Raw genomic sequence first — 12,909 nt, 5'->3', positions numbered from 1 at the left:
GTGCTGTATTGTTGCAATAACTATGTATACTGTATAAGGTGTCCCAAACTTATTTAAACCAGATAAATTGTAAATACCAATGAGACATTATGAAGGTATGATTTGGGTTCGATTTACCCATCAGTTATTTGAGTTTACTAATTGGGGTGTACTGTACCCCAATGAACAGCAGCATGATGTCCCTTCAGTGTATCTTGCTACGGAAAAGTGGGCCTTATTTTAAGCCAGAATAAAACCATTCAATAAGAAAAGTAATCTTTGTGAAATTTCTTTACAGCTCAATCATATTTCAGACATAGATATTTGGGCCACTTCTTTTGGCTCACTTGTTTTAAAACCACAGTTTGGCCATATAAAGTTTTATCAATTACACCTACAGCCTCACAGCTTTGGATGGAAACATGCTTGGTATTAATTTTAGCGGGGCTAAATTTTAAATTTTTGATCACTTTCTTATATTACATATTACTGGTCCACATTCTTCTATTACCATTCAATGTCAAAATAACAGAGAATAGGTTTGCCGTATCAGGATCATCTAATACAAGGGTCTCCAAACTTGGGAACTTTAAGACTTGTGGACTTCAACTCCCAGAATTCCCCAGCCAACATTTCCAATTTCTGCTTTTGAAAACCGGAATGCTCTCTCTCGTCCCACGGATGCCGTTTCTGCACATTTATATTTAAAAAGACCATCGTGGGCCGCACAATCAAAGATTGGATGCCTGCCTTATTGTAGGGAGGCAGGTGCTGTTCAATTGCCAATGCTTAGCAGGGACCTTAATCTCAAAATGGGACATGATTTCAATTTGTCTCTTAAACCGGCGCCTGCCTGAAATTAGAAAAAATGGGGATTCCCTTTTTTTGTTCTTCCTGCAAGGGCTGCGGGAAAGGGGGCTACCCAGCGATCACCGTCCGTTCCCCCGCTTGTTGTCTTTAGCAATGACGGAGGCGGAATTCCCGTAGCCGCAGCCAGTCGGGAAGATGACGGGCGCTAGAGGAGACGCGGCCCTCGCCCGCTGCGGCAAGCCCATCCGCCTGCTCCTTCCCATCCGGGAGGAGGTCCCCCGCACCTCCCCCGGAGAAAGCGAGTCTTTCTCGGCCGGCGGCCCAAGTGGCTTCCCTCTCGCACGAGAAGCTCACCGGCGCCCTTCCGTCCCAGCCCGACTCCTGGCTGGAAAGGGACAGCTTCGCGCGCCCACATTTGGCCGCCCTCGGCTGCCGTCTCCGGGGGTGGGGCCGCTTCCGGTAGTCCTGCCGCTTCTTCCCCCACGTGGAGGGACCGAGGCGCCATGGCGGCCGCTCCGGCCCGGGTGCTGCTGGGGCTGCGCGACGCCGCCGTCCCGCCGGGCAGCGAGGGCCTCCCGTCGCAGGGCACCGCCAGCAAGCTGGGCGGGTCCCCGGTGGGTTGGGGACCCGGAGCCGTTCCGCTGGGCGCCGCCGCCGCCGCCTCCTCTTCCTCCAGGCAGTCCGGGTGGGAGCCCCGGCTGGCAGCGCTGGGCTCGGTCGGGCGAGGCATGGAGGGGCTCTACCGTCCCTCTGCAGGCGCCGCAGTTCAGCCGCGCCTCCTCGCTCTTGCCCCGGTGCTGGGGATGGCGAGGCGGCGGTGGAGCGGGACGCACTGCCGGTCCCGCCTCTTTCTCGGAGCGCCAGGAGGAGGCGCCGGGTGGGATTAACCGCGTGTCCTCCGTGGGATTGAAACCTTCGGCCGAAATGGGCCTCGCCAGTTCTCTGGCGCTGGGCCGTTGGGAGGAAGGGGGTCGCAGGGAGCCCGGCCTTTACAGGGTATCCGCAGGTGTTAGACCAGCTGGCTGGAGGCCGGGCTAAGCAGCACACCTGGGCGCTTTTTGTGGCCCCGCTTGGCAACAGGAAGGAAGGAAGGGGGGGAAATCCTCTATTGAAGGTTAAAACAACGTCAGGTTCTTTTTCTCTTCTCCTAGGATTGGAGGCTCTCGGTCCCTGTGATCCACCTATCCTGTGAGGTTTGCTGTGCTGGTTTGCTGCACGTGGTGCAAATCTATTGTCCCCTTGAAGGCTCCCAGTACCACCGGGTCATCAATGTATTTGCTTGTGCCAGGAAAAGCTGCTGGGGGAATTCTGAAAGGTAGTTTGGGTTTTATCCTGGCTTTTGAGGGGCAGAACCTCTTGAGTTTAAGTGAAATCTGTGCCCATAACTAAGAAGTAATGCAATGTAATACTTCACTCTGTCGTTCTTAATATTTTCTGCCATCTCCAAAAGTGGACCCTTCCTATTGTAAGAGTTTGCAAAAGAGATATGGATGAGCACCTTCCTTGTATGCCAAAGACCTCAAGTGGCAAAGAACATTCCAGAGCTACTGCTATTTGGTTCAGGGACCCCAGCAAATGATAAATATTGTTTACAGGTTCAGCAACTGTTAGAAGTTGTGACACTGTTGAACAAGTGGTATGTGCAACTGGTCCTTGAAGTTCCAGCTGTCACTTAAGACGATTGCAGCATCCAAGAGTCACATGATCATCATTTGCAACCTTCCCCACTGGCTTCCCACAAGCAAAGTCAATGGGGAAACCGGCAGAGAAGGTCACAAATCACTCCCATAAGCCACTTCCCCATGCCTTCACTCCCTATCATACATTTGCCTGGCCAAGCTTGTGCAGCACCCCTGCCTGCCCACACTCTGTAGCACTCACCTGCCAACTGGCCTTGTGAGCCGACTGGGACTTGAGATTTCCTACCAGCTTCTCCACTGATTTTGCTTGTGGGAAGTTTCAAGTCATGGCCACGTGAGATCCTTGCTTAACAATCCCCATCTTCATTTAACAATGGCAACTGAGACTGTGGGAATTGCAATTGCTAAGTGATGAAGGTACATGATTTGCTTTATGATGGAAATAACCATCATTAAGCAAGGACTGCCTGTATGGCTTAGTATGCTGTGTGAACCCAGCCATTGAAATTTATAACCCATAGTTTATTTTTTACTCTGTTGGGGTAATCTGTGGTAATAAAGCAAACCATATGTTGTATGAATACTGTGCAAAGCTAAATAGACTAGTAACCAGTTTTAGAATCGGGTGGCATCCTGCATTAGTTCACCCAGTGAGAACATGGCAGAAAAGGAATACAAATCAGAAATTTCTTGATTTGTGCAGGTTACTTTTTTGCCTTAACCTATCAAATCTAGTAAAGTTATTGTGAAGTAATTTTGTTAGCATTAATTTGTGTCTCTTTTGCTATTGTCTGTACCATGTTTTTAAAGCTGGAAGGTGTTACGATCCCAGTATTTGCAAATCCCAAGAAAAGAAATACAAGACTGCACACGGAAGCAGGTAACATGAGCCACAGAGAATATATTCTGTAACTAGATGCATGTGGCCAGGTCAGTTTTCTAACTGGAGGAACTTCTTATGTAGAAGGACAAGCCTTTGCGTTAAGAAGTTCATGTTAGAATTGGGGCATTTAATGAACTAATCTTAAGTATCAGTGAAACATAGGGAGAGAGAGCATTTTATGCATTAGTCTGTTGAAACACAAGGGTAGCTTGCAACATTCTACAAGATAATATGTGTAGCTTTCATCAGAATATATTTATTATATCTGTGCACTTTGCTTCAATATAGCTACTGTATATAGCTCAGCAGAGTTATATGGAATATTAATGGGAAGACTAGCGTGCCTTTTTACATCAACTTCCCAGTCTGGATGCAGGGGGAGGCAAGCATTCTCTGTGAAGCAGAAGTATTCCGCTATGTGTTTGGTTAGGTTATAATAGGATGAAAAATGTTCAAATTGTTTAAAAAAACATGCCTAATTTATTCTTTTTCTTCAAGTTTGTTTCTTAATGTGGTGCCTGCTCCAGTTGAGATTGGCATATTTCACTCTTGGGGGAAGTCCTTTATTTGCTGAAACAATTCAGAGAGAGTTTAAGAAACAAGGAATTGATGGTTCCTTTCCATGCAACCTCTTGCCATCCCAGCTTCACCACAGGTCATTGACAAGGGTAATGAAGGCAGTCTCAAAACTAAAACCCATCCTTAAATCTACAATCTATTAGAGTTTCTCTCCAGAATGTCATTAAATTCGAGGGGTCCTTGGCACTCACTCAGCTTGGTAGTTTTCTTGAAGGTGTTTCATTATCCAAACAAGGTAACATCCTCTGTGCTAGTAGAGAGTAAATTTTGCTTTTGCTTTTGCTTTGTAGTGATGGAGGTGGTCTTGGAGGTTCTTTGGTTGGGCTGTTTCCTGTTAGCTTGTTTGGCAGCTTCCTGTTTGGAGTATTGTTTATTTCTTGATTGTTGGTTGGTCTGATGTTAATCTTGGCATTAATCTTGGCTCATCTGGGTGTTGATTGTTGACAGGAAGCTGTTTGGTCTTTTTGTTGCCTTTTTGGCTTGTTGATTGTCTCTTTTGCACAGTATGTAGACTTTTATATCTTATGTGTCTATCAATGGCCAACTTGTGAAAACACCAATGGTCAGAACACCATTCCATGAACACCAAGAAGTCAGATGCCATGATGAAAACTCTTTAATTTCACAAAATATGGACAGACCTTCAACTGGAGGACTGTGACCATCCTGGACCAAGCCAAGTCCAAAAATGCTGCAGAATTCCGGGAAGCCTGGCACGCTTGACAAATTGGCCATCAATAGACACATGAGCAACATACTCTGCAAAAGAGGCGATCAACAAGCCAAAAGGGGGGGGGGAGACCCAAACACCTTCCTATCAGCAATCAACAATCAGATGATCAATGCAAAGATTAATATCAGACCATCGATCAAGAAGTAATCAGTACCCAATCAAAGAACTGACAAACAAGCTAACAATAAACAGCCCAACCAAAGAAACTCCCAAGACCATTTCCACCAACGCTGATGGGAGAAGCTGCTAGAATAGAAATTGAGAGCAGATCCCATTCCTTACTAGCACTGATGTTGTTACCTAGGTTGAATAATAAAAAATCTGCATGAAAAGTTCAGAGAGCATCAAGTACCCCTCATTTCAACCCCAAGCTACAAATATTCTTTATCATTTTAAATTGTTTTTTCCCTGTAGTCGTGTGTTCAATTTCAAAGATGTTTTTAGCTGTGTAAAATCCTGACTGTTCCATAAAAGGAGCATAAAGAAGTGCAGCTCTGTTCTGCAGGCAGAAGAGTCCAACCAGATTTATTTACTAGTTAAGTTTATATAGCTGCCCATCTCGAATACGGCTCATATTGGAATGAAAAAAGAATAGAAAAATATTCTGACTCCTCAAGGTCTGGGAAAGTCTCCAGCTGGATGGATTCAAGCAACTGCTTTATAACTGCTTGGATCTGGTTCTGCATAAGTCACTTCTGCATCCCTTGGTTTGATAGGAGCAAGAACGGACACAAGCAGCCACCGACTGGTGCAGTGGAGCAGATGATTGGGGAGAAAACGGTGAAGAGGCACCTTCTGAGCTGTGTGCGACTTTCCACTCTTTCCCCAGAGAAACACAATGTGCAGCTCTATTGCAGAGGATGAGCCTGGGAAAGAACACAGGGGATTTTCCTGACATGACTCAGGAAGAGCCAATCAAGCCCTCCAGCTGTGCCCAGGAGTTCCAGCCCTACTACATCAGTGTAGTGGAGGAAGAAGACTATCTCTGTTGGGAGGACTTGGAAGATGCCCAGAGGCTTCTAAAGGAGTATCAGCAGAGGGAGGATGTGGATTTGGAACACTTGATGTCAGCAAGGTGAGGCTTGAGTCTGAAGGTTTTCTCTGGATTGCGAAGAGTGGCTGGAAAATTGGTACCAAGTAACAGCCAGGTCTGCAAATGTGGAGAATGGACAGCATACAACCGAATATATTCAAGAGACTTGCTGTTTAAATATTTATAGTTTTCTATTCTAGGCTTCAAAGCGACTCACAAAAGCACAGACCATTCAGATAATAAAATACAAATGTAAAAATGATCAGGATCAGTCATAAAGTCAGCAGCATAAAAGAGCATAGATAAATCCTCCACCAGGTAGAATAAACCAGGTACAGCTTCAGCCCTGCTGGCATGGCTTTTAACCACATCCTGTGGCTATCCCAGTCCATGGTTTCCACTTTCTCTTTACTAGAAAACCCTTCTGAGTTGGTTTACTAACGCAGTAATATTGTGATTGGTGTAATATCAGTGTCTTCCTTAAGCTTAGTTATGCCCCTGATGGTTCTGGTGAGAAGTATGAGAAGAGTGAAGCTGAAAAGAGAAACCAGATATTCTACAAATTCATGAAAAGAATTTCCTCCTGCCAGGAACAGATCTTAAGGTAGGTTAGGCCCATTTATTTTGTTTCTGTCTAATAAAAACCGATTGTGTTTGGAAATAAGCTAGAATTTAGAATATCTTTGAGCCCCGCTGTCAACTGTCCCACGCAGTTCATTCAACAAATAAGGACTCCGGGGCTAGCTTCATTTTCCAAGAATACAATTTACTGAGCTGACCATGGATACCAAAATAGCAAAGCTAATTTAACGGATTCCCACACAAATAGCATAATCAAATGTCTCGTCCCCCATCCCACAGTCGCTTTATTTCGTCCAATCCACTGTTCATTTTGTTTGGACTGGACTTTCCCAGCTGGTTGACCTTGAGGGCGCTGGCTGTCGAACTGGCTCCAGCTTTGCTCCTAGGAAAGCATGACCTTTGGCTCCACAGATGTAGAGAAAAGGCACTGGGTGCAACACAAGCAAGAAGCCCTGAGGAAAATCTGCATGAAAATTACATGTTGAAAGCAATCCCCATGTCCCAAATCCCTTCCCCCCTTTGGGAGAAGTCCAATCAGGTATGTCCCAATGTTTTGGAAGCCAGATGCCTCTGGCAGGGTTGTAAATTCCTTTCCCAGGGTCGGTGGCCTTGAAGGCAGGAAGATAGCTCAGTTTGACACCTCTGGTTCCTGTTGGTGTGCATACTCCCTTATTTCCCACAGCATTCCTTCACACCTCCAGATCCCTTCTCTTCCCCAACACACACACACACACACACACACACACACACACACACGGTGGTGGCAGTTGCTAGCCAATTTCAAAGAAAGCAAAGATTGGCATCTGACATAGCTACAAGCTTCAAGTCTGCTCTCTTGCATCCCTTTGGGGGGGGGGCTCCCAATACCTCCCTTTCATTCCATTCATTCTCCCCCCCCCCTTGGGAATGGGATTCATGCTGCGAGCCATGCTTCAGCCATGAGACCTATATGAAGGAGAGCATCCTAAATCATGGGAAGCAGGCTTTTAGACTCTTAAAAACACAACATTTTTCCTCCGAGGCAGTGAGGCCACTGATAATGTAGTGATGTTCCTGGAAGGTAGAGAAGAGAGTTATGTGGCTTTGTTTTAGCAATGGAAGGGGAGGATCTGAGGGAAATAGTGGCATTCAGCTGGCAAGTGTTTTATATACCTGCTGTAAGCATTAAAGTATGAAGAAAAGCAATGGGCATGTTGCATTGAATTTTGGTGTCATCCTTTCTGAGCAGATTCCCTGCTGATATGGGAGGCACCAATAGGGCTGTTCCGCTTCAAGTAAAAATTAAACACAGTTGGCTCTGATGAACTGAACAAAACTAAAAGGTGGACTTATCCTAGTCCAAAGCAAAAACTTTTCTCTATGTGTCCTTGTAAAGTCCGTGTAACAATAAATCAAGATCAGGGATTCCAAATAATGTATAAGCTAAAAGTTTGGCAATTTCTGTAGGATAAAATTTTCTCAATTGATCTCTTTTGGTTCAACCAGCTGTGCTGTAATGCTGCAGTGTGTATTACTGTTTTATAACAATATGCCATGAAATACAATGACAGTGGAATACAGGTAGTCCTCAACTTACGGCCATAATAGGACCCAAAATTTATGTTGCTAAGTGAGACATTTGTTAAGTGAGTTTGGCTCCATTTTATGACCTTTTTAATGACCGTTTTATGAATTGTAATTGATCACATGACATGGGGATGGTGCAAGAGTTGTAAGGGTGAAAAAAAGGTCCTAAATCACTTTTCAGTGCCATTGTAAGTTTGAATGGTCACTAAGTGAACTGTTGTAAGTCGAGGACTACCTGTATTATTAAACCAAGTATCTAAAAAGTTGGGAATGGGTGTTTGGGGATTGGAGGAGGTCCGGAAGGGCCATGGTGGCCCAGTGGTTAGAATGCAGTGTTGCAGGCAAACTCTAAACACAGCCTAGAGTTCAAACCTGACTGGGCTCAAGGTGGACTCAGCCTTCTGTCCTTCTGAGGTTGGTAAAATGAGGATTGTTGGGGGAAATACGCTGACATTTGTAAACTGCTCAGAGAGTGCCGTAAAACACTATGGAGTGAGCAGAATATAAATCACTGCTATTCTATTGCTACTGCTATCGTAAGTATTCTTACTGTATTTTTTGTTTAACTGCCAAGGGAGAGCTTTTTCCCTAAATGGAAGCTTGGGATAATAATAGATTTGGGACCTTCTGTCTCTTAGATACTCCTGGAATGGCCAACCTTTATTTATTACTCAACCATCTGCAGACTTCCAGACAAGAGTCCCACCCTGTAATAACTGCAAAAGTAAGAGAATATTTGAATTCCAACTGATGCCAACTCTAGTCAACATGCTGAAGACCAAGGAAAATGGTAGGCAGCCTGGATTAAGATTTTGGCTTGCAATAAATTAATTGGAGGAGCTTTTCCTCCTTTCTGTGGTGTAAATAAGGAAGAGAGGCTGGGTAGAAAACTGGAGGTTCTACTTCAGAATGGATGGCTGTTCTGCTAATTCCTGCCTATATACTGCTTCTGTTTGCAAATGCCTTGTCAATCTGGTTTGGCTGTTCCATTACTCCTACAGATTTCTATTACAATAATTATTTTTCCCCACACACACACTTGGACAAAACCTGCCAGACTAGCTAATCATTGAGATGCTAACAGATGCAGGCAATTAAGTCCCGTGGAGATTTAACCTCCAGATCCTTGCAATTCAGAAGGTGCAGTCATATCCCATCTCTTAAGTACCAGTATCTGGGCCTCTTCCTGAGACCTTTCAGGCTTCTTGCAAGCATATTCTTGTTTTGCTTGAAGCCTTTCTTAGTTTTCTTTTGTTCTTTGTAAGTTATTTATAGGATAGCTAGGAATGTGGATAAATGTAGAAATATTTACAGCTGGTCAGAGTTTCCTAAATCGATATTAGGAAGGCAGGAAGGGCCAGTGGAACCCCCTGCACTGTGAAGACTATGCTCTGCCTCTTTTTGATAAAGTTGCTTGGGGGATCCCATGGAAGTGACCGAGTAGAGATTCAATTGGTTGGTTCTGAAAAAGTGGACGGGGTCATTGCAGCTGGCCCAGCTGTGGTCTGGGTGCTCATGGCTTCCCAGGAGGTGGACCATGGGTTGGTCCAGATGGTGGTTAATGCCTCTTTAGAAGAAGCTGTGGTTCTCCCTGTTCTCACAAGGTCATCTTTATGGATCTGAATATATTGGACATTTGTCCAAGACTCCCAGATTCTGATGTTAAACTGCCTTGATGTCTGAGTAGAATTCCCGGAGCTGCTTTTTATCATTGAAATCCTTCTTGACATAGGATCTAGTTATCTGAGGCACCATGCCTTCCCTCTGGTTTCTGCCTAACCAGTATGTTTAGGCAGAGGAGCTGCCTTAAATGTTACCATCTTGTGGGACACAGGAAACAGGCCCTCGTTGTCTTGCCTGAACCACTGGAACAGCAATTCCAGAAGTACAGATGGTGCGCATCTCTTAAGAGTTCCGAAGAGTTCTTAAACCTGGTTTGGGCCCAGATCTGGGGTTAGTGTGTTGGGGAAGGGGGGATGCTGTTGTGCTGTGTTTTGTTTTTAACTTTACAACAGGTTTTGCAAGCTGCCCAGAGTCTGTTGGAGTAGGTGGCCATAACACATTCAACGAATTGCATGCATACATCAACATAATCCCACTCAGATGCCTCTGCTTTATCTGGAGGCTGTAGTGGTCTGGATGGAGAAGTGCAACGTGAGGGGTGGCATTTCCCCAGAGAGGGGCTGCTGTAGAATTTGGGGGTCTTCTTGCACTCATAGCTGCAGTTGAGGAGCAGGGGACAGTCATGCCCACAGGGCCTTGGCATAAATTCACATTGTGCTCCATTTGTGTCCGTTGCTCGATTGGGAGTCCTGACTCTTATTGTGGCCACCTCTCATTGGAACTACTGCAAAATGAAACCACCTGGAAATTTCAAGAGGTCCAAAACGCAGCAGCACATGCAATTCTGAGCAGCCTGGCTCAGCAGGGTAACAATAGGGCAGCTTCCTATTGCGGCACAAGTTGCACCAGCTTCCCGTTCCTTGCCAGGTGGTGGGTGTCATTTTTGAAGCCCTGCATGGCAGAGGTCCCAGGGTGTTTGGGGGATCAATCAGCTCTCCTTGATGACACCCACCAGTCCCACTAGATTGGATACGGTGGGCTTGCTTTAGGTCCGTAATGTGGCACGTGGAGCCATATTTGTCAGCATGGCAGCCCTCAGCTCCAGAGTGCATGTGTGCGCTGACCAGCTGATTTCCGGCCTTCCAGAGGCCCGGAAGAGGTCATTTTCGCCCTCCCAGGCTTCGGGAAAACTTCTGGAGACTGTGGAGGGCAAAAAACAGGCCCAACGGGTCAGACCTGGCCTTTGTTTTCGCCCTCCGCAGGCTCAGGAGGTTTTCCTGAAGCGTAGGGAAGGCGAAAACTCTCCCCCTGCACTGGAAGGGCTGTACGTGTGAGGGGGTTGTGCGCACATGCACAGGTGGGAAGGCACGCATGCACGCACAACGGCACGCAGACACACAATTTTGCACACCTTTAGAAAAAGGCTAGCCATCACTGCTCTAGGTCTCTTGTGTTAAGTGTACTCTGGTGGGATTTAGGAAGGGAGCATTTTCTGTAACCATGCCTACCCTCTCCCCCAAAATACGGAGGGCTCAGTCCCTCCTTGCTTTCCAGAAGGCTGTTAAGACTTCTCTTTTCTCTCAGGTTTTGGGGTGGGGTGGGGGGCATTGTTATGGTGCCGATTGTGGGGAGGTTGAATTTTAATCTTGTGTTTTTATTGTTCCTCTGTTAGAAGGGCAACACTTTGATAAATTATCTTTTTACGTGCATTTCTGATGAGGGCAATAACCTTAAAAAGACTTTTCTTCATTTTTTTGGCAGATACATCCATAGAATTTGGAACTGCAGTAGTATACACATGTGAGAAAAGTTGTTGGACAGCAGGTTGTTCTTCACCCTTGGAAGAATTTATTTTCGTACAAGAAGATCCAGACCAAAGATTGTTTAAATAGATTCTGTTTAGTTCTTTGACTGAAGGCACACAAAGAAGAGTGAAGCAGATAAGAAGCCCTGTATTTTGTCCAAAAGAGAAATGTTGGCTTCCACTGGTCCTACCTGCCTAACCTTGTCCAGCCTCAAATGCGCACCCACGCGTGACTCTGTAAAGCCCTTTATGTTGGATTGCTGCCTCTTCCCACTACAGCTGACCATTCTGATGCGAGGAGAAGCAGCTATTTGTTCCCAATTTCCTGGAGGCCATGGGTGTAGTCCTGGAGGCACTGCCTTTTGGTGTGGGTGTTGCCCTTCTGGAATGGCCTTAACAGGTTCATTTTTCTGTCTCACATTTGGTCTGCCTTTCAGAAAAAGCTTTTCCAGGCGGCTTTTGAGACCTGCTATCCTATGTTGGGCCTGGGTTTTATTGTATTTTTCGGAGTATAAGATGCACCAAGATTTTGAAGAGGCAAATTTAAAAACAAGTTTTTGCACTCTGCAGACTTCCCAAAAATGGCCTGATTTTTGTGAAAACGGGCCCGTTTTTGTCAAAATGATTGCATGCATAGCCTTTAGGAGGCTTATAGAGTACTTCTGGGAGCTGTGGGGTCACAAACAAGTAAAAAATGGCCTGTTTTTTTGCTTATTTTTGCCCTCTCCAGCCCCCAAGAGCACTCTGGAAGCCTCCTAAAAGCTATGCATGGCCATATTTGAAAAGGGAGGGGGGTTTCAGGAGGCCAAAAATGCTGTATTCAGTGTATAAGACGCACCCAGATTTTCATCCTCTCTTTGGGGGAAAAATGTGTGTCTTATACTCAGAAAAATACAGTCATTATATTTATCATATATTACTGTATATTCCTATCTTGTCAGCTACCGAGAGTTATATAATTGCAACATGCTATAAATTTGATTAACGAATACTGTTACTGTTGTAATGATTCCATGTATTTTTTACTCTTAGTGTAAGTGGGGATGGGGGTAGTTCCATTCTCACCCTTATAGGTGGGGCATGGGTTTTCCTCAACCACCTCAAAGGCAGTTTCTGCACAGCGTCTGGACAGAGTTCTAATCTCACTTTTGGGATCGTTAGAGCCACTCCCAGCTTAGGAATCACAGTCCTGAGTGCTCCTTCCACTTTGGCCTTGACTATCCTCTTTCAGGTCCCGGTATTTCTCCAGGTTCTCATAAACACTGCTGTCCTTTGCTTGTTGTCCACGATCACAGTGTCTGGTTAGTTGGCCCGTGTACCTGTCAGTGTACCAGTATTTCAAGATTTTTTATTATATAAAATTAAGGGTGGGAAAGGGAAGGGCAGAATGGGGTTTTCAGGAAGTCCCATGACCAATCTGGCATCACCAAGACGTTTTGGGAACCCCGGAGGTATTGAGGCTGGTGAAATTCCACCCTCAGGGAAAATGGCCTTGAAGATGTCAGCATCCTCCAAAGTGCCCTGCTCTTCTTCTTCTCCAAATCAACCATTTCTCCCCTCCCCAAATCCCCCCATAGGAACATGATCAGCTTAGCTAAGGTGTGGGCAGAAGGAAAAGGAGAAAGAGAATTACAGCCCTACTAAAGGGAAGGGCTTTTGACTATCCAGGTAGTCCTTACTTAGTGACTTCTTGTTCAGCAACCGTTCAAAGTTACAACAGTGCTCAACAAGAAGACT

General features: G+C 45.5%; 1 protein-coding gene across 1 annotated transcript; it reads left to right on the top strand.

The window, feature by feature from the left end:
- The first annotated feature begins 1,251 nt into the window (after positions 1 to 1,251).
- On the top strand, positions 1,252 to 12,169 carry PDCD2L (programmed cell death 2 like). The gene is made up of 7 exons (XM_087728661.1): positions 1,252 to 1,403; positions 1,941 to 2,104; positions 3,240 to 3,309; positions 5,341 to 5,699; positions 6,148 to 6,261; positions 8,444 to 8,595; positions 11,130 to 12,169. The coding sequence occupies exons 1-7, from the start codon at positions 1,293 to 1,295 to the stop codon at positions 11,258 to 11,260; spliced, it is 1,101 nt and encodes a 366-aa protein (XP_087584787.1). The 5' UTR covers positions 1,252 to 1,292; the 3' UTR covers positions 11,261 to 12,169.
- Positions 12,170 to 12,909: the final 740 nt, after the last annotated feature.

This window comes from Thamnophis sirtalis, unplaced genomic scaffold, assembly GCF_051295495.1.
Source record: "Thamnophis sirtalis isolate CommonGarterSnake01/CBP01778 unplaced genomic scaffold, rThaSir2_p1.2 scaffold_14, whole genome shotgun sequence".
NCBI classification, from domain to species: Eukaryota; Metazoa; Chordata; class Lepidosauria; order Squamata; family Natricidae; genus Thamnophis; species Thamnophis sirtalis.
The sequence above is the reverse complement of the archived record's forward strand: the minus strand, read 5'-3'. Positions and strand labels throughout refer to the sequence as shown.